The sequence below is a fragment of the Lutra lutra genome, chromosome 17, assembly GCF_902655055.1.
Source record: "Lutra lutra chromosome 17, mLutLut1.2, whole genome shotgun sequence".
NCBI classification, from domain to species: Eukaryota; Metazoa; Chordata; class Mammalia; order Carnivora; family Mustelidae; genus Lutra; species Lutra lutra.
In genome coordinates, this window is record NC_062294.1 from 49,406,963 (window position 1) to 49,431,937 (window position 24,975).

General features: G+C 58.0%; 3 protein-coding genes across 3 annotated transcripts; all 3 read left to right on the top strand.

Annotated features, from left to right (window-relative positions):
* The first annotated feature begins 341 nt into the window (after window positions 1–341).
* On the top strand, window positions 342–11,079 carry TOMM40 (translocase of outer mitochondrial membrane 40). Its single transcript, XM_047709963.1, is given in 12 exon segments — window positions 342–486; window positions 584–863; window positions 1,639–1,706; window positions 2,158–2,250; window positions 3,075–3,176; window positions 3,258–3,363; window positions 8,870–8,992; window positions 9,106–9,182; window positions 9,324–9,426; window positions 10,401–10,469; window positions 10,472–10,525; window positions 10,528–11,079. Coding segments are annotated over 11 exon segments (1,095 nt in total). The 5' UTR covers window positions 342–486; window positions 584–589; the 3' UTR covers window positions 10,554–11,079.
* A 1,841-nt stretch (window positions 11,080–12,920) lies between these two features.
* On the top strand, window positions 12,921–15,598 carry APOE (apolipoprotein E). The gene is given in 9 exon segments (XM_053447814.1): window positions 12,921–13,037; window positions 13,738–13,788; window positions 14,224–14,440; window positions 14,755–14,836; window positions 14,838–14,900; window positions 14,902–15,084; window positions 15,086–15,368; window positions 15,371–15,406; window positions 15,409–15,598. Coding segments are annotated over 8 exon segments (975 nt in total). The 5' UTR covers window positions 12,921–13,037; window positions 13,738–13,745; the 3' UTR covers window positions 15,477–15,598.
* Window positions 15,599–18,448: 2,850 nt separating this feature from the next.
* APOC1 (apolipoprotein C1) lies at window positions 18,449–20,539 on the top strand. Its single transcript, XM_047709966.1, is given in 4 exon segments — window positions 18,449–18,473; window positions 18,476–18,505; window positions 19,012–19,159; window positions 20,345–20,539. Coding segments are annotated over 4 exon segments (264 nt in total). The 3' UTR covers window positions 20,406–20,539.
* Window positions 20,540–24,975: the final 4,436 nt, after the last annotated feature.

A 24,975-nucleotide genomic window follows, 5' to 3' on the forward strand; every position in this document is an offset into this window, starting at 1 on the left:
TCCTGTACCCGCCAGAGCCAATCAGAATGCTTCAAGGATCCAAGCTGACCAATTACAGTGGCAATGTCGCCGCGGGGCGGAGTCGAAAGAAGGGACGCCCACTGGAGAGGGGCGGAGGCGACGAGTCAGTGGGCGTTTCAAAGTGCGCAGCGCAGACCAATGGTGGGAGAACACTGGAACCCGCGGCGTTGCGAGCCAATAGATGCGGTCTCTGCGGGCCAATTGGAAAGGCGGGGAAGTGTGCCTTGACCGGCCTGTGAGGGAGCCAATAGAAAAGGACGTCCCAAAGAGGTGGGGTGGGACTCCCAGCCATGACTCCAATTGCAAGGCCAAGCCTTGGAAGCTAGTGGGCGGATCCCAGAGCGTGCCGAACCAATGGGTTAGGCGGGGTGGGGCAACGGTGGCGGTGGCGGCAGCAGCGGGTTCGGTTGCGCGTGGCGCACGGGGTGGGAGCGGAGCCCAGGCCGGGTGCAGGCGCTGCCGCCAGTGAGAACCGGGGCCCGGAGCTGAGCGGGGTTTGGCTGGGACTGGAACCGGAGCGCGCGGGCCCTGACCTTCGCCCTCTGACCTTTCCCCCTTGCAGGCGACCATGGGGAACGTCTTGGCCGCTAGCTCGCCGCCCGCAGGGCCGCCGCCGCCTCCCGCGCCCGCCCTCGTGGGACTGCCGCCACCTCCGCCTTCTCCTCCCGGCTTCACGCTACCGCCGCTCGGCGGCGGTCTGGGTGCTGGGGCTGGCGCGGTTCGAGGTTCGGAACGGACCCCCGGTGCTGCGGCCGGCAGCGCCGCAGGGACCGCGGACGATGGGGCCTGCGGCTGCCTGCCCAACCCCGGCACGTTCGAGGAGTGCCACCGGAAGTGCAAGGGTGAGGGGCGACAGACCTGGCAGGGGTGTGAGGGCCCGGATCTCGGGGGGGGAGGGGGAGCACTTAGAGGACCTTGGGAATTGGCACCGACCATTGGAAACATGTAACAGAGCGTTAGGCGTTGACGTTAGGGTCGAATGGTGGAACGTTGGACTTGGGACATAGAACGATGGGATCGGATGGTGGAACCTCAGGATGAAGTGCCAGAGCTGCAGAGCAAAGCGCTAGAGACTTCAGGGAACCCCCGAAGTTAGCCAAGCCAGCCTTCTTATGTGATCGAGAAGGAAACTGAGACCCAAGGTCACAGTGTCAGCAAGGGTCCAGTGCCGGGGCCGGGGTTGGGGGGGTGAACCCAAGACTTCTGGATCTTAGAACAATTATGATAGCAGAAGTAGAGATGACTTATTGAGCAGTGTTCTGGCATTCAGTATATGTTAACTCATTAAATCCTTGCAATGTTTCCATGTGGTGAGCTTACACATGACATCTTACAGGGGACAAGTTTAACATAGAGAGTTAAAGTGACTTGCCTTGGGTCACCTGGGTAGTAAGCGGTGGCACTGGGATTTGGATGCAGGCAAAGAAAGGCCCTGGTCCTGGTCCTGGTCCTGAGTATTAGCTTAGACTGTCTTTTTATTGGTTGGGTGCTTTGTGGGATGTTTTGCTTGTGGGTCCCTGGAAGGAGGAGAGCTGGGATGGTAGGGAAGGAAGTGATGAGAGTTGGCGTGTTTGCCTTGGGGTGTGTGTGGAGAGTGACAGCATTTCTCTTCTTCAGAGCTATTTCCCATTCAGATGGAAGGTGTCAAGCTCACAGTCAACAAAGGGTTGAGTAACCATTTCCAGGTGAGCTTTCCGGGTGCCGTACTCTCCAGAGGTCATCCTAGCCATCTCCCTGCACCTACACATACAACCCCCTCAATCCCCCTTAAAGGGCTAGGCTCTTTGGCACCTGAAAAGACAGAGACAATGCCAGTCTGACTGCTCATTGGGTCCAGTGGAAGTGTTTAGGACCCAGAACCCAGGGATGCCCCTCCACCAGGCAGGAGTGAAGTACGGGTAGGTAGCCTTGTCTCCAGCTTATCTTTTCTTCGAACGTCTAATCTAGTCAGGCTGAACCTCCCATTCTTACCCCCTGCCCTACCCAGAGCTGCCTGTCTTTCTCCACAGTGGGGAAGCCGGGTTGGCGAGTATCCCCATCCTAGGCTGGAAGGGAGCTTTGCTGGGGGCAGGTTCAGCTGGGTTTATTGCCGGGTGGCCCACAGACTCCTGCCCACAGCCTTCCCTCCTCTCCCAGGTGAACCACACAGTAGCCCTCAGCACAATTGGGGAGTCCAACTACCACTTCGGGGTCACGTACGTGGGAACAAAGCAGCTGAGTCCCACAGAGGTGAGGTTCCTTTTGACATTTGTTCATTGTATCTTCTTCTAACCAATATGTAGCCAAGCACCAGGCAGAGAAAAGGTTGAGCTGCTAGTGGTGTTGGGAAGTGGGGACTGTTTCTTGAAAATGCTTTGGAGCATGGTCACTCTTTCATCCTGAAGCACCGCTCTCTGCCCAGCCCTGTGCTGGGTCAGAGCCGGGGGTCACCAGACTGGGATGACCCAGAGTGGGCGGGGCTGAACTGTAGATCAGGCAGGGCTTTGAATACCAAACAGGGCATTTGGACTTTCTCTAGGGGGCAGTGGAGAGCCATGGAAACATTTGGACGGGGAAAGGCATGACCAGATTTAGGCGCTAGGACCATCCCTCAGGCTGCCATGCAGAGGCTGAGTTAGGGAATGCAGGTGAAACCAGAGGTGTGGAAGGAGACGGGACTGAATTAGATCTTTGCTTATACCAACTATTGCCATTCAGTAAATTCGTTTATTCCACAAGCCTTCATTGTATTCCACTCTGTGCCCAGCCCTGTGCTGGGCAGTGTGGGGACAGAGTAGTGGCTGAAATGGCCCTGGGGTTCACAGTCTAGTAGTGAAAGGGAACAGACCTGTCCCCAGAGAGTGACAGTCCAGGGTAACCAGGACTGAAATGCGTGGGGTCGGGGGGAGCCCAGAGAGGCACCTGACTAAGCCTAGGTGATCAAGGAGGGCTTCCTGGAGGAGGGGACCTTAGTCTGAGGTTTTCTGACGCTAGGCTTCTCACCTAGGGTCAGCACACAGTAGCGTTTTGATAATGCTAGGCCTCTGACTTCTGACATTGCCTCTGTGCCACAGGCATTCCCCGTGCTGGTGGGTGACATGGACAACAGCGGCAGCCTCAACGCTCAGGTCATTCACCAGCTGGGCCCTGGCCTCCGGTCCAAGATGGCCATCCAGGTGAGTGGGAGCCAAGTCAGCTGCTCCCCACGCCGCCCCGAGCACCCAGCAGCCCTCTACACTCTCCCTCCCTGCCTACAGACCCAGCAGTCAAAGTTCGTGAACTGGCAGGTGGACGGGGAGTACCGGGGTTCTGACTTCACAGCAGCCGTCACTCTGGGGAATCCAGACGTCCTGGTGGGTTCAGGTAAGAGGCACGGGGCATGGAGGGAGTCTGGTCTCATTCCAGCTTTCCCGGCGAATCTATTCCTTCTCCAGACCTCCTTTTCTACTGTCTAGAAACGGTCAGCGGCAGGAGTGATTTTGAAACACTGGGCAGGATAGCACTGGGACCAAGCAGTCGGTTTCAAAGCCAGCTCTAGCCTCTGGCTTCACGGCAGCTGTATGCAAGTGCCCTCGCCCCCGGGGGGCCTTAGTTTCCTTGTCTGTGATGTTGGGCTACTTCACTAGGCTGTTGGAACAGGTTACTTACGTTCTTTTGTGTGACAGACTTCAGGGGGCAGGGGGCCTGTAACGGGTCCCAGGGGAATGTGGGCTGTTTTTGTTTTTTTGTTTTTTTTTTTTAAAGATTTTATTTATTTATTTGACAGAGAGAAATCACAAGTAGGCAGAGAGGCAGGCAGAGAGAGAGGAGGAAGCAGGCTCCCCGCCGAGCAGAAAGCCCGATGTGGGGCTTGAACCCAGGACCTGGGATCATGACCTGAGCCGAAGGCAGCGGCTTAACCCACTGAGCCACCCAGGCGCCCCATGTGGGCTGTTTCTGTTACTTGTGGGGCTCTGGGGTGCTTTCAGTGCAGGGATCCCTGGGGTTGGGTGGTGGGGGTCCACGTGCAGTTCGGGCAGGTAGTCTGAGTCCAAGGACGGAAGCTGACAAGGAAAGTTCCTGTTGGGTTGGTGTAGACAGGGACCGCCTGACTTGCGCCTGTCCGTCTAGTCTCTTCTTGGTTCCCCTTTTTTGGTTTTTTGGGGGTTTTTTGTTTTTGTTTTTTTTTGTTGTTTTTTTGGGGGGGCGGTCTCTGGCTATTTGTCTTTGATTTCTCGACATTCAGCATGAGAGTTGCTGGGGCGTGCATTTTGTACATTCCACGCACCAAGGACGAGGGGAGGGAAACCAAGGAGCATTCAGCTTGTTTTCTGGGTGCTTCCATTCCAGAGCACCTGGACACAGGCATTTTAAAAAAAGGACGTCCGGTCATGGGGGCTGGGAAAGTTGAGGGCTTTGGTAGGGGTACGTGGGGTCCTCAGAGAAAGCCTCCCAGCATAGGTGATATCTGATAAAAGATCAAAGAGTTGAGGGCAGGTGCCAATCAGGTTTTGTTGGGAAAGAGCTCTTCAGCTTTTTGGTAGCAGCCAATGCAAAGGCCCTGAGGCAGGGCCCTTGATTGGATTGCCAGAAGGGGGTGGCAGAGGGGGAGAGTTGGAAGTCACAGGGGTGAAAGGCCCAAAGCAGCTGAGGTTCTGTAGCACTTGACCCTTGACTCTGGATGAGTCAGGAGCCACGTGGAGGATTGCGAGCATGAGAGAGACAGGAGCTGACTTGGCTTCTAACAGGACCCACCGTGCTGCCCCTCAGAGAGCAAACTGTGAGGGGCTCTATCTCGGGGTCAGTGGAGGGGTGAGGAGTGGTCAGGCCCATCCACTTTGAAAGCAGAGCCCATGGGGTTGGCTGGTGATTGGGTGTGGGAGGTGAACGAGAGGAGTCGGGATGACCCCGCAGGTCCGGGCTTGAACGACAGACAGGAAGGATGGGAGTGTGGGTTCCTGCATTCATGTCTGTCCTGCTGCCATTTGCTCAGCCTTAGAGGGCCAGCTCTTGGGCACTCAGTGGCTTTGTGAAGGCAGGAAGCCCGAATCCCAGGGAGAGCCCTCGGTTCTGCCTGCTGGAGGCTAGGGATCCTCAGGGGTGGTATGGGCTCTGAGCCCTCCACCCCAAGGAAGAGAAGGGGTTACCCTGGCAGGGAGGAGGGCAGCAATCAGAAGGGGTGAGGAGAGAGGGAAGGGCCATCCCGCCAAGTCCAGGGACTGGAGGGAGCTGGGCATGCAGGGCGTCACAGGCGAGGCTGCACCCACAGGTCCCACGGGGGCATAAGGAACCTCAGAAAGAAACGTGTTATGTCCCTGCCAGCCTGACATCGTCATCCCCCTTCTGCTCACGTGCTCCCTGCAGCTGGGCCACATGAGCTTTCCTGAGGCTTTCTGGAACTGCTGCTTTTTTTCTCCCCCATGACCTATCCCCATGCCGTCCCTGCTGCTTGGAGTTCCTCTCTGGTCTTGACGTGGCTGAGTGAGTAGTTTCAGGGCACAGCTCACTGTCACAGAGGACACAGCTCACTTCTTCCACAAGGAAAGCAGTGCACGGTCAGCATCGCGTCGTCTCCCGTCGCCCCACACCCCACCGGGGCTTCGCAGTGCTTCCCCCTCCCGGGGATGTCCTTGCTCTGATCACCTGCCTCCCACACTAGGGTGATAGCCCTTCCGGGACAGGAACTTGCCTGTCTCACTTGCCACCGTGCGCCAAGTGCCTGGAACCGTGCCAGGAACAGAGCAGGCACTGAGAAAATCACGGATGAGAGAGCGAGTGGTGGTAGTGGCATGTCCCGTGTGTTGCTTCCTGCCTGCGGTCAGGGCCCTAGGCGTGTGATGCGCGTCCTTTCCTTCAGCCATTCTAGGCACTGGGAGTAGAGCAGTGAGGAGAACGGCTTGTTGGATTCTGTCAACAGCCCTGTGAGGTAGGTGCTGCCATCGCCCTCCTCCTGCTGAGACCCAAAGAGGGGACGCGCTTCCCAAGGACGCGAGGAGGACGCAAGGACTTCCCAAGGAGTCTGACGACTCCGGAATCCGGGCTTTTCTCTGGCCCTGGGCACCCCCACCCCCATGTGCACTCGCTGCCATCGTCCCCTGCTTCCCAGCACTGGCCTTGAGAACCCCGAGGCCCAAGGACCTCTTCCCCGGAGGCCAAGGCCACTGGGGACGTTTTTCATCTCTTAAGTTCTTTTCATTTTCTCTGATGACACTGATAACATCATCTGTCACAGGGGCACAAAAGCGGAGACCCCTCCGGCAGAGGACCGGAGTGGGAGAATCCGTCTTCAGCCCTCAGCGTAAGGCCGGGTGCACAGTTGGGGTTCCCCCTGTGTTGGAGCGCCGTGTCCTGCAGCGGGCAGGGGCTGTCCCTTTTCCTGTCCCCCATTTCACAGGTGAGGAAAAGGAGGCCCGGAGTGGAGTCAGGCGCCCGGGCTCACACAACCAGGAAACCCAGAAGCTGGACTGCCAATCATGGCCTAACCCAAGGACCTGTATTCCTTCTCGGTTCCCCCACTGTGGCCTCGGGCACCTCCTGAGAAGCTAGCGTGTGCCCAGCCAGTGACTTGAGACAGCCCTCTTGGGAGGGCGCATTTTATTCTAGCTTTTCTTACATTTTATTTATTTATTTGCTTGAGAGAGAGAATTAAGGGGAGGAGCAGAGGGAGAGGGAAAAGCAGGCTTCCCACTGACCAGGGTTTCGGGCTCGTGAGGTCCTTCGTGGCCACTCCCCACGCCGCAGAATGGCCCCCACTTGAGAAGTGCAGGCCCTCTCGGGGAGCCCCTGGGCGTCGGGGGGGAGGCAGGGATGACGAGGACGACTGGGTGTGGACACAAGTGGGAGGGACAGCTGGGTTCAGGGACTGTGGGTACAGGAAGGAGGGAGGACTGTGCGGAGCTACAGGCAGGGCATCCCCCAGGGGAAGGGGCCCGGGGAATGTACTTGGGGAGCAGGGAGAAGGGGGTGAGCCAAGGAAACAAGCCAGGTTCCATGGGGAGCAGGAGAGGGGCAGGCAGTGGAAAGCACGTTCTGACCCCAGTTCTCAGACTCTCAGTGGCCTCTGTCACCCTGCCGGTTGCAGGGCAGGGGGAAGGTGAATGCAGGGAGTTCAGGGTGGTGGGGGGATGACTGCCCTGGTCCCATGGTGACCGCAGCTCCTAACCAGGGGCATGCTGGAGAGAAGTAGCCAAATCCAGGAAACACTGAGGTGTGAATACATAGTTGGCCGGACTGAGCAGAGGAGAGGACATGCCGGGCGGGAGGGACAGCGCATGCACAGGGAAGAGGGAGCTCCTCATGTTCGAGCTGCCCAAGGGGACATGGCTGGCTGTGTCATGGAAAGAGAGAGGGGCTCGGGTTTGAAGCTGGGGCCTAGCCATGCAGGAAGGACCCTGCGGCTGGGTTTCCTGGGCACTGGGGAGCCATGGCAGATTCTGAGCAGGAGGAGAACGGGGTGTGAGGCGTGTGCATGAATAGGATCCCTCTGTTGCAGGTGTGATAGCTTGGAGAGAGCGAGGCAGACCAGGAGATCGGAGGGAGGTTCAGGGGTCCCCCAGCTCTGAGTCCCAGTAGGTACCAGAGCCGAGAGGTGGGGGCCCTGAGTCGAAGCCCCAGTCTCTCTGGGAGCACAGACAGTTCCTCTTCCTTCAGGGGCCACGTTTCCCCTGCACTGAATGAGGGGACAAGCCCAGCCTGGGGCATGCCAAGAGTGGCCTCGCTGCTGGCTGTCTGGACTGACCCCAGACTCCTGCCCTAGCGGGGAGGGAATGCACAGCAAGGCTCGCAGAAGCCCAAAGGGGGCTCCTGGCTGCACCTTCCCCAGAAGACACAGCACCAGAGCCACGACCATGAACCCTCAGCCTCCCCAGCCCCATGGCAGCCTCCATCTGGAATGGGAGAGGCCTCTGACCCTGTGCACCAGTTCCCGCTCTGTCCTGTCCCTGTCCCAGTGTCCCGGCTCTCCCCTTGCCCCTCAAAGCCTCTGCTCTCAGCTCTTCCCCTGTTCCTCTGTGTCCCTGCCCTGCCTTCCCCTTTCCTCCGTCCTCTTCCTCATTGGCTCATGACCTCAGCCCGACTATGTCCTCTTAGTTTCCCCTGGGAATCTTCCAGCCTTCTCTCCCTCTTCTCTGATTCTGTTTCCACTTCTCCACATAATTCCTTCGTTTTTTCCTTCATCATCACTCCCTCTGCGTCTCCGACTCTCTCCCTCCCGGTTCTCCTGTAGCTCGCATTCGTGGTGTCTACTCTCCTGGGCTGCAGAGACTCTACACATGAACACGTCAGACCCTGGGCTCCAGGACTTCAGGCCAGCAGCGGGCAATCACTTGTTAGCCACTCCCAGGAGGCCTTGGGGCTGTCCCCGCTGCCAGGAGGTGGGGGTGGGGGGGCCAGCTATAGGCCTCAGCGTGGCCAGTCCTAGCAATCCCGGAGCACCGGACACTGCCCTGCGCCTTAGTCACTCTGTGAGATTCCAGTGCCATCTCAGGAGGTAGTCCCGTTCGCAGAGAAGTGACCCCAGCGGCCTGCCATTACTCCGTCAGCCAGTGGTGGGGCTGGGGTTGGAACCCAGGCTGTCTGGCCCCTGGAGGTGTGCTCATCACAGCCCTGCCCTCCAGCCTCTCCCCAGCGGCAGAGGGGTTCAGAACCCCGGCTCGAGAGGTGAAGAAGCCCAGATTCTGCCCCTGGCGTAATCTTGCGACAGCGGGTCAGTGACTCACTCTCTTAGCCTCTTCAGATGGTGCCAAATGAATGCCTGCCTCGTGGGGCCTGAGAGGCCTGAGGGGTAGTCCCTGAGCCCCCAGCAGGTACGCACCTGGAGCAGGAGTCTGGCTCCACAGAACCTGACCACCAAGCCGATGTGACGCCCCCTCCCGCCCCATCTCACCTGCAGGAATCCTCGTGGCCCACTACCTCCAGAGCATCACACCATGTCTGGCCCTGGGTGGGGAGCTCGTCTACCACCGGCGGCCCGGGGAGGAAGGCACTGTCATGTCTCTAGCTGGGAAGTACACATGTGAGCCTGGGGGCCGGGGGGCGGGGCTGGGGGCCAGGGTCCTGGCTTCCATGTACCCCAAGCCCCCTTGGTCACCTGCACCCATCCCCTCCCTTCCGCCCGCTCTGTCACAGTGAACAACTGGTTGGCGACGGTAACACTGGGCCAGGCAGGCATGCATGCCACCTACTACCACAAAGCCAGTGACCAGGTGAGCCAGGTCGGGGACCCGTGGTGAGGGCATGCTGTGTGGGCATGGGCGGTCAGGGCTCCCCTTCCCCCCCCCACCCAGCGTGACCCCGGGGGTCCGGCCAGGGACGCTGACTAATGCGCGTCACCATGGCCCCTCCAGCTGCAGGTGGGTGTGGAGTTCGAGGCCAGCACAAGGATGCAGGACACCAGCGTCTCCTTTGGGTACCAGCTGGACCTGCCCAAGGCCAACCTCCTCTTCAAAGGTACAGGCCTTGGTTTCCCCGCTTGGAAACAAGGAGGCGTCAAGTGACTCGGCCCAGACTCGGCCTAAGCAGGTGGTGGAGGGGTGCGTGCCGCCCCTTCTGGGGGGATGCTTGTTGAGAAGGTGGGTGCCTGGCCTTGGGCTTGGCACCCACCACACCCACTCCTCTCCCCGCCACTGACCCTCTCCTACCCCACACTTGCTCCTCCTTTTCATTTTTTCACAAGTGGGAGGAGCTCAGGGGGCCCCCAGGCCACCCCACGCCTCTGCCCAGAGTAGAGACGGGCTCCCCCAGTGCACCATCACAGCCCCCTCCGGGCCGGCTCCGAGTCTGATGATAAGTTCCGAGCCTTTCTTCTTGGACCTCAGCAGTTCTCAGGTTGGCGGTGTGTGAAGGGTGGCCCAGGAAGCCGCCTCCAAGCAGCCTCGGGCAGGGCCCCCGCAGGCAGCAAGGAGGCCCCGGGGACTTACTTGCCTCTGAAACTGACCTTCCATGCCAGTCTCTCCGTCTGTGTCTCTGCAGTCAGCCTGGCGTCGGAGGCTGGGTTTGGGTCTCAGTTCTGCTGCTCCTCTGCTCCCAAGGCCCCACACCCCTGTCTGGCACACGACTCCTGGGAGGGGGTGTGTGTTCCGCAGATGCTGAGCACCTGCCGTGTGCCCAGGCCAGGCCCTGTCCTCCCAAGGCTCCGGGTTGGGGGTGTGACAGACTCATTCCCAGAGAGTGAAGACCTGGTGTGGTCGGATTTGGGATGGGAGGGGCCTGTGGTGTGGCCGAGGGCTTCCGGGCAGGAGGGGGTCGGTCGTGCTAGGGGAGGGAGGATGGCGGAAGCCAGTTGCTCCCAGGGCCAGAGAACTTGGGGTTCAGGAAGAGGTTTTCCATGTGTGGTCAGAGGTCTAGAAGCCAGTAGTCTGGCTGGTGGGTATCCAAGGTGGCCTGGAGCAGGGACGGGGGCGGGAAGCTGGCTCTCAACACAGCTATCTCCCCGCAGGGCTCCGTCGACAGCAACTGGGTCGTGGGCGCCACACTGGAGAAGAAGCTCCCGCCCTGCCCCTGACATTGGCCCTCGGGGCCTTCCTGAATCACCGAAAGAACAAGTTCCAGGCGGCTTTGGTCTCACCATCGGCTGAGCCCCTCCTGGCCCCGACCGTCCACCCTTCCTCCTTCAGACCCCCACCTCCCCCTCCCCCTGCCATGGAGGGGAGACCTGAGCCCTCCTCCCCCTCCCTTCCCTCCCTCCTCGGGGGTCAGGGGGGGCAGTGGAAAGGAGGGGACCCATCACCCCAGCAGCTGAGGGGGGGGGATTCTGGAACCACGGGGCGCTCCAGGATTCGGGAGCACTAGGGGCAGGGTGCCCAGTGGGCCTGGAGTCCTGGAGGGGATTCCGGAATCGAGGGGCATGCCAGATTCTGAGCACCAGGGGCAGAGGCGGCCAGACAACCTCAGGGAGGTGTTGGGGCATCCAGTCCCCACAAGGGCCCTGGGCCTGGCCTGCGAGGGCAGTAAGAAAAAGAGCTTCCCATCCCCGGTCAGTCCGCCTCCGCCCACTTTCCCACCCATCCCTCAGTATAAATCATGTTTATAAGTTATGGAAGAACTGGGACATTTTACAGAAAAAAAAAAAAACAACAACAAAAATATACATGAGAAAGTGAACTGGGTGGCATCTGTTTTGCTGTGTGTGTCAGCCCCCCGTTTTCCCCAGTCCATGCAGACGGACCTCACGGGGCCAGCAGGGGGAGCTGCAGGGCGGGGCCAGGAAGTCCAGCCTGGCCTGAGCTCACACATCCTTCCTGTGACTCGGGTGACTTAGTGCTGGGACATCACAGGCCCTCCCTCACCAGCAGGGCTGGGTCTTGTGGTCACACCCCAGCTTGGCCAGGCCGGAGAGGCTGTCAGAAGATTCCCCCGCCAGCTACAGGAGCAGGGGTGATGGTGTCCGTCGCAGGAATCCGGGTGCAAGTTGGGACTCGCGTGGGCTTTTCAGGTTCCAAAAGAGGCAGAGGCAATGTATTAGTACCTCTTTGTGACAGAAGGCCAGAGCCCTCAGAAGCCTCACAAGGATCACAGCACCTGGAAAGACCTCAGAGCCTGTTACTCTGCCTGAGGGGGCAAAGGGCTTCTGGACCTTCTGGGCCCCGGGAGAGGCACTGGAGTCCGACCCTGGGCTGGCTACAGACTTCTTGATCGCATAGGTGGGGGGGAGGTAGAGGTGTGGGTTTTGTCCACCCAGCGTTCCAGTAAACTCTCCCACCCCTGACTTCAGACAGGAACAGGAAAACCCTGCCTGGCGCGCGCGCACACACACATGGGGTTTGGGGAGGGCGGCCCTTGAACAGAGGTGACCCAGAGAAGCCACCCCGTGGGACCCAGCACTGCCACACCCCCGGGGAGCAGGAATGAAGCCTGGCCTCCTCTCCTGTGTGGCCTCTCCCCCCTCCCCCCCCCCTCAGCTGAAGCTAGGCTTCCCGGTGGACAGCTGGGACTCACCAGCCTGCCTGGGAAGATGACCCAGTGGCTGGGAAGGTGACAGTGCTCCTGGGGCCAATCAGAGCAGGTCGTGCCAGTAACAGCTCTCGGGATTTTGTACGCACAGCGGCTTGCATCACTGGATGGTGGTGTAAGTGTGACCGTTTTCCTAGGTCTTGTGGACCAAGAAGTAGGGTGGTCAGATAGCCTTGATCATTTGCCCAAGGTCATGCAGTTGGCAGAGCCCCGATTTAGGGCCAGACTGTTTCGTTCCAGAGTCCGCAGTCCAGAAGGCTGGGATCTACAACGTTGGTTAGGGAGAAGGGCTGGGATCTTCATTCTGCAAACGGGCAGGGGAGCTCAGAGAGCGGCTCACCTATGCCCAAGGTCACAGCCAAGAGGGAACGAGGAGGGACACCTGGGTGGGTCAGTCGTCAAGCGTCCTGCCTTCAGTTCGGGTCATAATCCCGGAATCCTCGAGCCCTTCAGTGGGCTCCCTGCTCGCCAGGAAGCCTGCTTTTGCCTCTCCCCATTCCCCTTTTTCTATTCCCTCTGGCTGTCAAATAAATTAAAATCTAAAAAAAAAAGAGAGAGCGAGCGAGGACCAAACCCCAGGTTTACACAGTCCCCAACCCTCCTATCCCCGTCTGTTTGGAACCTCTGGAGCCCTTCTCCCTAAGTCCCAGAAGTCTGAACTCCTAGCCATCGCCCCTCAGAACCCAGGAATCCAAGCCCCTCAGCCTTCTCTTTTCCTCTGATCCAGGATTTCGGCCCCCAGCCCCCATTCCAAACTTTATTTATCCATCCACAGGAAAAGAGAAAGGAGGGGAATGGGCGCTTCCTTCCCTGGTGTTCCTAGCCCCCCAGAACGGAGGAAGGTGCCTGGAGTACTGGGTAAAATGTCACCTCCCTTCGGGGGAGCCGTGGGGGGGTCATCACACGGCCTCCAACCCCCACCTCCTTCCCCTGCCTGCTGTGTGAAGTGGGGGGGGACAGCCCACCTCGTGACTGGGGGCTGGGCCCAGCTCGCTGCCGCCCAAGAGGAGTGGGGCGGGTCATGGGGAACAGTATAATTGGACGAGTCTGGAATCCCTGAGTTCTACTCAGCCCAAGCAGCGGTGAAGGAGGAGGTTCTCCGAGAGCCGGTGAGAAACAGAGTTGAGGGGCACAGAGACCTGCTCAGGGCTAGTGGTGAAGGACGGGCTGGGGCGAGGGAACGGTCCTACCCCAGGGTCATGGGGAATGAGGAGGAAGCTGGGGTCGGACCTAGGCAAGGAGTGCAGCACAGGTCTTGGCTGGAAGAAGGTGGGATGGGAGGAGCAGAACCTGGTAGAGCCGTATCAAGAGTCCACGAATGGTCAGTGTCATTTATTGAACACCTCCTGGATCCCCCTCAGATCTCCATTAGTGGGAGATGCGGGGGCAGGGGCGGCGGCCAGAGAGCACTTATCTTTGGAGAGGACTTTCTATGAGAATTAAATTAGCCGGTAGGTGGAAGGTGACATTTGGATGAAGCTGGGGCTCAGGATGTGAGGGAGAATGAGGAATGTGAGGCCAGAATTTATAAGCCACTGTTGGGCTCACAGGGAACTCGGGGCAGGGTAAGTGGAATTTGAACCCTCCAAGAGGCGGATGGAATTTGGGCCGCGGAGGCCCACCTGAGGATGGGGAGATAAGACAATGAGGGAGTTAAACATGAGGGACGGTTTGGTAAATGTTTGTGATGGGATTAGGCTGATGCAGATCCTGGGGGCGGAGGGCGTGATTGGGAGGTTGGGGCTCCGGGTGGGAGGGGTCCCCGCTGGCTGCTGATTGACGTGTCTTACTCAACCCGACCCATCGCAGGCTGGAAGATGAAGGTTCTGTGGGCCGCGCTGGTGGTCACGCTCCTGGCAGGTATGTGGGCGGGGCTTGCTCTGGTCTCTGCCTTGCCCCTCCCATGCACACCTGTACCCCGCTTCCATCCCTGGGTCCCTCCTCCTGCTGGTATGTCGTCGTCTTGAAGGAGGCCCAGGTGCGAGGCCTCACATCCACTGGCTCTGAGCGGCTTCTTTTACTCTCTCTGGGCCTCAGTTTCCCCACCCTTAAAACAGTTCCTGATGCACTGTTGTCAGGCAGAGAGAGAGCTCCAGATTGGTGTCCGCTGTGACTAGTTCTCTTCACAGCATGGGTCCTGCATGCAGCAGCACAGACCCTCAATATATACCCCTCCCGGCCTGCTCCCTGCCTTCCAGTGCTCTAAAGAAGCCCGGAGCATTTATGGAGCACCTGCTGTGTACCAGCTATTCTGTGCCTGGTGGGGGTGATGGCTGTGAACTTGATTCTGTGCAGGATGCTGGGCCGATGTGAAGCCAGAGTCCCCACTGGAGGGGGAGCGGGAGCAGGAACCGAAGCTGGAGCAGGAGCTGGAGCCTGAGGGCGGGTGGCAGGCTGGTCAGCCCTGGGAGCTAGCACTGGCCCGCTTCTGGGATTACCTACGCTGGGTGCAGACGCTGTCTGACCAGGTGCAGGAGGACGTCCTCAGCAACCAGGTCACCCAGGAGCTGACGTGAGTGCCCCTGCCACTCCCAGAGGCCAGTGCCTTCTGGACCCCCGGCCATCCCCGCTCTGGGTTTCTTTGTGTCCCTGCCACCAACTCTTTGGCATCTCTGGTCATGTCATGTCTTCCTCTTTTACATTTCGAGCTTCTGGCTTGATGGACCCTCCCTGCCTCTGGCCACCAGTTGTCGCACCCTTCCGTTTCATCTCTGCTTCTGCCCTGGCCCTGTCCCCATCTTGCCTCCCCTCCCTCACCCCTCCTGGGTTTTCCTGCTCCTCTCTCCCACCCTCCGTACACACACGCTCCTGCCCTCTCTGCCCCAGGGTGCTGATGGAGGAGACCATGAAGGAGGTGAAAGCCTACAGGGCGGAGATGGAGGAGCAGCTGGGCCCCATGGCCTCGGAGGACACAGGCCCGCGTGGCCAAGGAGCTGCAGGCGGCGCAGGCCCGGCTGCGCTCGGACATGGAGGGACGTGTGCAACCGCCTGACACAGTACCGCGGCGAGGTGCAGGCCATGCTGGGCCAGAGCACCGAGGAGCTAAGGGCGCGCTTCGCCTCCCACTTGCGCAAGCTGCGCAAGCGGATGCTGCGGGACGCCGAGGACCTGCAGAAGCGCCTGGCCGTCTACCGCGCCGGAGTGCGCGAGGGCGCCCGAGCGCAGCGTGAGCACCATCCGCGAGCGCCTCTGGCCGCTGCTGGAGCAGGCCCGCACGCGGCACGCCAACTTGGGGGCCTTGGCCACCCAGCCGCTGCGAGAGCGGGCCGACGCCCTGGGCCAGCAGCTGCGCGGGCGGCTGGAGGAGGTGGGCAGCCGCGCCCGCAGCCATCTGGAGGAGATGCGCGAGCAGATGGAGGAGGTGCGGGCCAAGATGGAGGAGCAGGCCAACCAGATGCGCCAGCAGGCCGAGGCCTTCCAGGCCCGCCTCAAGAGCTGGTTCAGCCCCTGGTGGAAGACATGCAGCGCCAGTGGGCTGGCTGGTGGAGAAGGTGCAGGCGGCCATGGGCACCAGCCCACATCCCGCAGCGCCGGTGGAGACACAATGAGTGGGCCCCGCCCGCGCCGCGCGGTGTGCCCCCGCCCCTGCCCGCACCCCTACTCCCCCGGCCCCGCCCCGGCTGTCCTGCGGGAGGGCCCTCGCTTAATAAAGATTGACCAACCCACCGCACTTGATGGACGTCCGTGTGTGATTTCTCCCGACTTGGCGCCTCGGTTTCTCTTTCCGCCCCACGCTGGCCACGCAGCTCTGTCCTGTCCCCTCTGCTGTCCGTTGGCTCCCTTCTGTCCCTTTCAGAGTCTCCCTTTTTGCTCTGTCTCTGCTCAGCAGTGCTTGCTCGCTCTTCTACCTTCTCTGTCCCTTCGGGCTCTGAGACGTGGTTCGAGACCAGATCCATCCCTGGAGTAGATACGGTGGTCACCCCTGACTACGGGGATTGGGGGTGGGCTTGCTCAGCTCCGGGGTACCTCCTCGGTGGAGCTGGGACCCCAAAGCCATTGCTGTCAGTTTTAAGCCTCTCTTGTGGCTCCCCTCTTACCTGATTTGCCGTCTTCTGGATGCCCGGCCTGCTCTGCCTGAGTCTTCATTTTTCTGGCTTCCCGTTTCCCCCACCCCCTACCCCTGACCTCTTTGAACTCTTTCTCCTAAAGTTTTCACAGCCCCTGGCTTTGCCTGTTTCTTGTTTCCCTTCTCCTATCTGGGTTTGTCCTCTCCACCCTCTGTCCTACTTGGGCCCTCTCTGGCCTTCACCTTCCCTCTGGGTTTACAGGTGTCTTCATCCGAAGTGTGTTTCCCTGCCCCTTGCCCCCTCATCCTCCTTCCCTCTGCCTTCCAGCTGGGTGGCTGATGTCTATCCAACAAGCCTACTGGGTGCTGGATCCTGGCTGGAGAAAAGGTGGCTGCCCATCTCCCCCCACCCCATCCCCCATGAGGGGCTGCACCGCCCCAGCCCCCAGGTAGAGTCCTGGGGTCCGCTGTTGGGAGCCAGTTGGTTGACACTCTGCAGTAGTGAGGACTGGGCCCCGGAGATGCCCGCTGGCATTCTCTCCCACCCCCTCAATTCTCAGAGGAGGGGAGCAGGGTTCCCAGCCCAGGGGACAGGCTGGGGCTTGAACTTGTACCTCCCAGGCCCAGCCTGCGTGCTCAACTGTGTGGCTCCTGCCTACTCTGCACTCCCAGCTTTTCCAGCTCCCATGAGTGCCCTTGTGGAGGCAGGCTCTCGTCCCCATGCCCCAGATGACTCACCCAGCCTGGGTGAGGAGGAGAAGGGGTCAGTGGGCTTAGAGACAGGGGACCTAGTCCCAGCCAAGTGTGCTCCTGATTCACTGTGTGCTCTGGAGTTGGGGCCAAGTCCTCTGAGCCACAGATGGCAATGGTGGGGGCTGGCCTCAGCCATGTCTCCCCCTTGAAGAGCTGAATTTGAATTCTCATGAAGACAAGTCTAGAGATGATGGCAAAGCCGGAGAAGGAGTTTGGGAGAACAGAGGCTGGCAGGGGTGCTGTAGGCCAGAGGCTGACACCCCACAGAGGTTTAGAGAGACAGCCTGGAGTCCAGAAAGTGGAGGAACAGAGAATACCACCACCACCACCATCCCGCCCCCCAGGGCTTAGCCCCTGGCTAAGCCATTGAATGTGCTTGGCTGTGCCTCAGTTTCCCCATCTGTAAATGGAAACTCCCATAGCTAGAATGAGGAGGAGACTGGAAAGCAAAGTTGTTATAAAATTCTGGTGGGGTGGGGGAGGAAGGGGAGCAGACCTTTGGGTGGATGTCTGGAGAATGCTAGGCTCGCAGGGAGAGCAGATGTCTGGGAAGGCAGCTGGGGGGCTGACGGGGACTAGATGCACTGAGCTGGCCAAAAAGGTTGTCGCAATCCTGCCAGGGTCATGTCTGTGCGTCCCTTTCACAACCATCCCCCCTACCCCCCGGGCTGACACGTGGTTGTGGGGGCACAAGGCCAGCCAACCTCAAGTCTGAGGCCAGGGCCGCCCTCCCCACAGCTGCCAGGGATCACTGGCAGTCAAAGGCAGCCAGAAGAAGGGGGGAAGCATTGGACTCCAGCCCTGAGGGACGGATGTGGTGGGAGGAGACCAAGGGCAGGGAGGGCTGGTGCCAGGAGGGGCCAGAAGGGGTAAGGGCAGATGGAGTGTTTACCAGGGGGCCCGGAAGCTCGCAGAGTGGGAGAGCAGAGGGCAAAGAGGGGCCTGGCGGGATGGATGGAGGCCATACGCTGGGGGGGGGGGCTGTGGAATGAAGACCCCAGAGCTCCACCTCCCTGATGCAGGGAGGGGGCGGGGCGGGGGCTTGAGGGCTGATCTGAAAGTGAGACTGATAGTGGCAAGGGGCTAGGAATGTGGGGGGCAGAGTAAGTGGCCCTCGAGTCCTGGAGGAAGTTGTTCCTGCTGAAGTGGCTTGCTAAGAAGGGAGGGAGTGGAAGAGGAGGCCTGAGGAGTTCCCGTGAACTGAGTTACAGAGTTACTGAGTGCCTGAGAGACACCCACTCCCACCCTGGCCTGGAGAAGGGTGTTCTGCAGGAGAGACCCCCAAGGGAAGATGGCCATGAGGAGAGACTAAAGGCAGTCCCCTCCTGTGGGGAAGGGACTACCGGCAGGCTGAGATCCACCAATGGGCAGATTTGGAGGTGCAGGTGTGACCAGCAAGAGGCTTTAAACCCAAGGGCTGTGCCTACGCCCACCTGACCCATCAACCCTCACCAGTTCCGGCGCTGGAAAGAGGAAAACGTGGGTGGGCACAGGGGTTAGGCCATCTGCCAGAGGCTTAAGGGGAGGGATTAACCTGCCCAGCCCCCTCCCCAGCCCGATAAAGGCCTGGGTCAGGGACAGCACCTCCCACCCGTGCTCGCCTGCGACTGATCAGGTCGGTGCTCGATACCCCGGAGGTTTGCCCCTCCAAGAGCACTAGAAAGGGGGTGGAGGGAACTCCGGGGAGGGAGAAGGGGAGGGTCACTAATCACTCCCCGCCCCCCACCTGCTTCTGCTTCCAGAGTGCCCTCCGGCCCAACCATGAGGCTCTTCCTGTCGCTCCCGGTTTTGTGGTGGTTCTGGCGATGGTTTTGGAAGGTAAAGTGAGATAGGAGAATCTGGGATTTTGAGCTTTGGAAACCTGAGGCTGGCCCCGAGCTTGCAGGCCGAGCTTGGAGGACCCTCGGAGCTCTGGGGCCTCTTCTGGGCCCTGGTTTTCCTCTCTCTCTCACCAATCATTCCACCCGCAACCGCGCCAGGTGGGTGAGGGCTCTCTAAGGGGCGGTCCCGCCGGTGGCTAATCTGCCGTGGCAAGCCCTAGCAACCGATGATGTATGCACTGGCACCTCCAGGATTCGCTGTCTTGCTTTTACAGCCTGGAAAGGGGAGGGGGAAGGCAGTGCTGAGAGTAAGCTAATTCCCCGGAGCCTGAGCTCCATCTGGTCGCGTTAGTACCCTCTCCCCGCCTCCGAGTCTAACACCTCCAGTCTAACCACAGTGACCTCCAAGAATCACTTTCAAGGATCCCCTTTCCCACCCTTGAAATGTCATCCCAAGGGCTCCCAATACTGAAATTTTTGTACCCCTGCCGGTCTTCTGGGCAGGCCCAGCCCCCGCCCAGGCGGCCCCCGAAATCTCCAGCACTTTCGAACGCATCCCGGATAAGCTGAAGGAGTTTGGTAACACCCTGGAGGACAAGGCCCGGGCTGCCATTGAGACCATCAAGCAGAGCGACATTCCTGCGAAGACCCGGTTAGGAACCTTCCCAGGGCTTGGGAGGGCTGGGGTAGATCACTAACAGATTGGGGAAACTGAGGCCTGGAGAGGCAGACAGCTTCCCTGTGGTCACAGCTGTATCCAAGGGTGCTCAGATGTGGGGGACAGACTCCTGACTCCCATCTGCGTGGTGGTGAAAGACCGGCCGAGCTTGGGAGCCCATCAGACCCAGGTCCACAGGCCCACAAAGATTCACCACTCTTTGTGTGATCTTGGGCTGGATGTGGAGGAGCCTTTTTCTTCACCTGTGAAATGGGTGATTCTGAGGAGAAGCAAACTAGGGGATTTGCGTAATGCCTGGCTCATGGTAAACACCAGCAGGCTAGTTCAGCCAACTCCATTTCGCGACTTAGAGAATCATTCATTCATGAACAAATACCTATCGCGCGTCTGCTAAGTGTCCAGGGTTGTTCCAGGGTGGGGAATAATAGTGATGAATGAGATGAAGTCCCAGCCCACAGGGAACAGATTGTAACCAGTGAGTGGTCCAGGAGATGAGCCCAGAGAGGGCTGAGCACGGAGAAGACAACAGACGGGGGTGTAAACAACCAGTGTGGGGGCTTGAACTCATAACCCCAAGATCAAGAGTCGCTTGCTTCACTGACTAAGCCAGCCAGGCACCCCTTTCATATCTCCATTTAAAGGGCACTCCGGGGCGCCTGATGGCTCAGTCAGTTAAGCTTCAGACTCTTGATCTCAGCTCAGGTTTTGATCTCGGGATCGTGAGTTCGAGCCCCCATGAGGCCTGGTTGTCTTACTTACAAAAAAAAAAAAAAAAAAGAGAGAGATCTGAGTGATTAGGAAAAATCCAGCCAGGCCTAAAAACATGGAAAGAATGTTCTCTGCCTGAGCCAGGAAGATATGTACATAATCCAGGCCAGAGGGACAGCCTAGGCAAGACAAGGAGGCAACAGAGGGCCCTTGAATAAGCAGGGGACAGCTAGGCCAGAGCAGGCTTAGTAAAGAGATAGCAAGCCTTCAAAGTTGGGCCACTGTGGAGCCTTCTGACTTCAAAGGGCTCTGGTCGGTCTGGGAACCCAGCCCAGGGCTCCTTCCCTGGGGGTGGGGGGGGGAAGATGGGGGAGGCTGGTAAGGAGGCAGGATCTGGGCCCCCTGAGGGAAGACGAAACACTGTGACTCCTTGTCTGTCTCTCCCTGCAGGAACTGGTTTTCTGAGACTTATAACAAAGTGAAGGAGCGGCTTAAAACTGCCTTCTCCTGAACCCCAGGAGAGTCGCCCCCCTCCTCTGGGCTCTGTGCCCCGGAGGGGGCTCCGAAATTTCCTGTATCCTGCTCCTGCTGAGGACTTCGTGCTGCCCAAACCCATCCCACCCTCCAATAAAAATCCGTGGAGAATTCTGAGTGCTTCTTTGCTGTGAGGAGGGGGCTCAGGGTGGGACATGGTGGATCGGGGAGAGAGGCAGGAGCAAGTGTATTAGGCTTGTCTACTTGACCTGCGCCAAGGACTTTGAACTTCATGGTCTCAAAAAAAATCCTCATGAGAAATTTGGGAGCGGGGCCCTGTTAATTCTGTGAGGGCATTGAGGCCCTGAGAGGTGAAGTCACTTGTCAGGAAGGGGAGAGCTGCATTGGACCCCCAGCCTGAGTTTACTGCTATGCTATATTCTTCCCTGGCCAGGTTGCCCAAGGTGTGGGACCTGGGGGGTTCATCATCGTGCACGCAGCAGGTGTTTATTATTCTTAAAATGGATAATAAAGAGGGATGTGGAAGGAGCAAGGGTAGGATCTGGGCTAAAGCTCTGGAAGAGATCTATCTAAACAGTCCCCACCCTCCAAGGAAGCTTTGACGTCCCCTCCTCCAGGAAGCCCTCCTTAGCCCCCAGGCTGGGTCATCACTGCCTAGGGATGGGGCAGTTTTCCCACTGGACTGTGAGCCCCAGGAGGACAGGGCTGGGGTTGTCATCACCACTGTCCCCAGGCACAGTCCCGCAAGGGACTGGGCGCACTGCAGGATCTCCGTACGACTCGGTGGAATAATTATTCTCAATTGGAAAAAAATACCTAAACATTATATTGTTTTTAAAAGATTTTATTTAATTATTTAAGAGAGAGAAAGAGCACAGAGGGAGAGGAGAGGGAGAAGCAGACTCCCCGTTGAATAGAGACCCTGAGGTGGGGCTTGATCCAAGACCCAGAGATCACCGCCAGAGCCAAAGACAGACGGTCACCGGCTGAGACACCCAGGTGCCCCTAAACATTACATTTTCACAAAACTCTCTGAGGTAGGTGCTGTCACTAGCCCTATTTGACAAAGAAACTGAGACACAGAAGTCTCAAGTCACTTATATGATGTCACACAGCCGAAAACGGGTAGAGCTAGGATTTGAGTGTAGGCTAGGGGTAGAGGGGAACAGTTCCAGGGGCCACATCCTTACTCCACTTTCCTTGTTCCTGAGTCACCGGTCAGACATGTCGGCTGTAATCTCTCTCTCTCTCTCTCTCTCTCTCTCTCTCACACACACACACACACACACACACACACACACACACACACCTGGCCCTGGGCCTCGCCAGCATCATCCCCAGCATATTAAAATACCCTAAAGGGGCGCCTGGGTGGCTCAGTGGGTTAAGCCACTGCCTTCGCTCAGGTCATGATCTCAGGGTCCTGGGATCGAGCCCCGCATCGGGCTCTCTGCTCGCAGGGAGCCTGCTTCCTCCTCTCTCTCTGCCTGCCTCTCTGCCTCCTTGTGATCTCTGTCTGTCAATAAATAAATAAAATCTTAAAAAAAAAAAAATACCCCTATAGGTGCCTGGGTGGCTCAGGTCCGTTAAGCATCTGCTTTGGGCTCAAGTCATGATCCCAGGGTCCTGGGATCAAGCCCTGCATTGGGCTCCCTGCTGAGCTCCCTGCTTCTCCCCTCTCCCTCTGCCTACCACTCCCCCTGCTTGTGCCCTCTCTCTCTGACAAATAATAAATAAAATATTTAAAAAAGAAAGAAAAAGAAACAGTAGAAGGTACATAGGGTGGTGCCATCGGTGTAAACTGAGAACACATGCTGGGGAACAAGTTGTGGCTTTGAGCTCTTCCTGTCTGACAGCTCTGAGCCCATCGGAGGGATGCCCGAGGCATGAGGGTGGGGAACAAAGGTGGGAAATAAGCAAATGTAAGTCTCTGTACTCAGTGCCCCGTCCCCCCCCAATCAGTTCCCCAAGCTCCTTACACTCCTTCTCCACTTGGCTGCCAAAGGGATCCTACTTAAAACACAAGTCACGGGGCGCCTGGGTTGGCTCATTGGGTAAGCCGCTGCCTTCACCTCAGGTCGTGATCTCAAGGTCCTGGGAATCAAGTCCTGCATCGGGCTCTCTGCTCAGCAGGGAGCCTGCTTCCCCCTCTCTCTCTCTCTCTCTCTGCCTGCCTGCTCTGTCTACTTGTGATCTCTCTCTGTCAAATAAACAAATAAAAAAATCTTAAAAAAAAAAAAAAAAACACAAGTCACATCACGCCCCTTGCTCTGCTCAGACCCCTCCCTCCAGCCTCAAAGGAAACCCGAAGATGGTATCAGAGTCTACCAGCTCGTACTACCCGGCCCCATCACTTCTGTGTCCTCTCCCCCTCCCTCACGTCCAACTCCTCAGGCTCCTCTGACACATTGGGCAGGAGCCGACCCCAGGCCTTTGCATTTGCTATCCCCCTGCCTGGAATGCTCTTCCACCAGATGTCCAGATAGCTGCCTGGCTGCCTTCTCACTTCCTCAGGGTCTCTATTGTGTTCCCCACACGGCTTTTCCCATCACTCTCCCATTTCCATATCTGCCTTTCTTTCAGTAGGTGCTACCCTCTAATATATGTCTATTTGCTTATTTGTTTCCTGCCTATGTCTCCTACTGCTGGGATGTCAAGTTCATGGAGGCTGTCTTGTCTCCTGCAGGGCCGCCGAGTGTCCAGAACAGTGCCGGGCACACAGTAAGAGCTCAGGGCAATACTTCTGGAATGTGAACGAACATTTCCATGGACCAGCTTACATGTAGACGCATGATTCCCATTCATTACCCACTGGTGAACTCATTCATTCTCATTGTTTTTAAAGATTTTATTTATTTGACAGAGAGAGAGATCACAAGTAGGCAGAGCGGCAGGTAGAGCGAAAGAGAGGAAAGCAAGCTCCCTACTGAGCAGAGAGCCCAACACAGGGCTCAGTCCCAGGACCCTGAGATCATGACCTGAGCCAAAGGCAGAGGCTTAACCCACAGAGCCACCCAGGCACCCCTCATTCATTCTCATTTTAAGATTTTTTTTTTAAGATTTTATTTATTTATTTATTTATTTGACAGACAAAGATCACAAGTAGGCAGAGAAGCAGACAGAGAGAGAGGAGGAAGCAGGCTCCCTGCTGAGCAGAGAGCCCAACACAGGGCTCAGTCCCAGGACCCTGGGATCATGACCTGAGCCGAAGGCAGAAGCTTTAACCCACTGAGCCACCCAGGTGCCCCTCATTTTAAGATTTTCTTTTTATATTTTATATTTAGAGCCAATGTGTTTGTTCTGCTCTGTTACAAACATACCTCCAGGACCTCACAGGGCAAACAGCCTGGAACACACCAAGAACAAAAACAGCAGGAGAGCCCCAGATGTGCATGTAGAAACATGCACTTGGGGAGCAGAGGTGGCCCATCCAGACAGCCCCACCCATGGCGCACACACTCCACACAGCAGGCAGGGCAGGGATGGGGTACTCCCTGTGGGCACCTGGCTCAGCCTAGCTGGTCAGGGAGGACTCCCTGGAGGAGGGGACACAGCACCCAAAGCCCAAAAGACGATTCAGAAGTTGTCAAAAAGAGGGGCGCCTGTGTGGCTCACAGGGTTAAACCTCTGCCTTCCGTTCAGGTCATGATCTCAGGGTCCTGGGACTGAGTCCTGCTTTGGGCTTCCTGCTCAGTGAAGAAGCCAGCCGCAAGAGGCCATGGAGGGTATGATTCCAATCAACTGACATCCAGAAGAGGGAAATCCATAGAAACAAGAAGGGGATCAGTGGTGGCCCTGCTGAGCCAGGGGGAAGAAAGCAAAGGGAGTGACCCTGATGGGCTAACTAACGGGTATGGGGGTTTCTTTTCAGGGTGATGGAAATGTTCTGGAATCAGATGGTGGTGATGGTTGCACAACTTTGCAAATCTGCTAAAAAAAAAAAACAAACCCACACACACATTGGATTGTACACTTTAAAAGGGTGAATTTTATGGTATGCAAATATCTGTGGTTTTTTGTTTTGTTTTTAAGTAAGGCTCCAAGCTTGGCGGGCTTAACTCACAACACTGAGATCAAGAGTCAGACGGGCTTAACCTACTGAGCCACCCGGGTGCCCCAATATCTCTGTGTCTTAACAATGAAGGAAAACAGAACTCTCAAGACAGAAAGCAGAAAGAAGAGATAAAGGAGGGGACATTTCAACCTCTCTTGGGCCCCAGACATTCCTGCCATAACCCAGGGATGCAGAGAAGGGAGGTGGGGCCCAGGAGAGCTGGAAGGGAGGTGGGTTCCAGGATTCAGGAGTGAGGGGAGGGGGTCTGGACTGGGGGAAAGTGCTTTTGGTATCTGGTGGTCTCTGACACAGAGCTGCAGACTCTGAGATGCTCTCTGCCCCCAGACACATGCACTGGGGTCTCAGAGCCCACCCCTCCCACCCCCACTCCCCTCTTGTGACCTTTCTCTCTGCTCCCATCACCCATTCCCAGTTGTTATTCAACTGACTCTGAGGTCCACCCTGAACAAACTTCAGCCTGTTCCTGTCCCCAGGATGGACAAACATTGCAAACAGCAAACAGCCCACACTG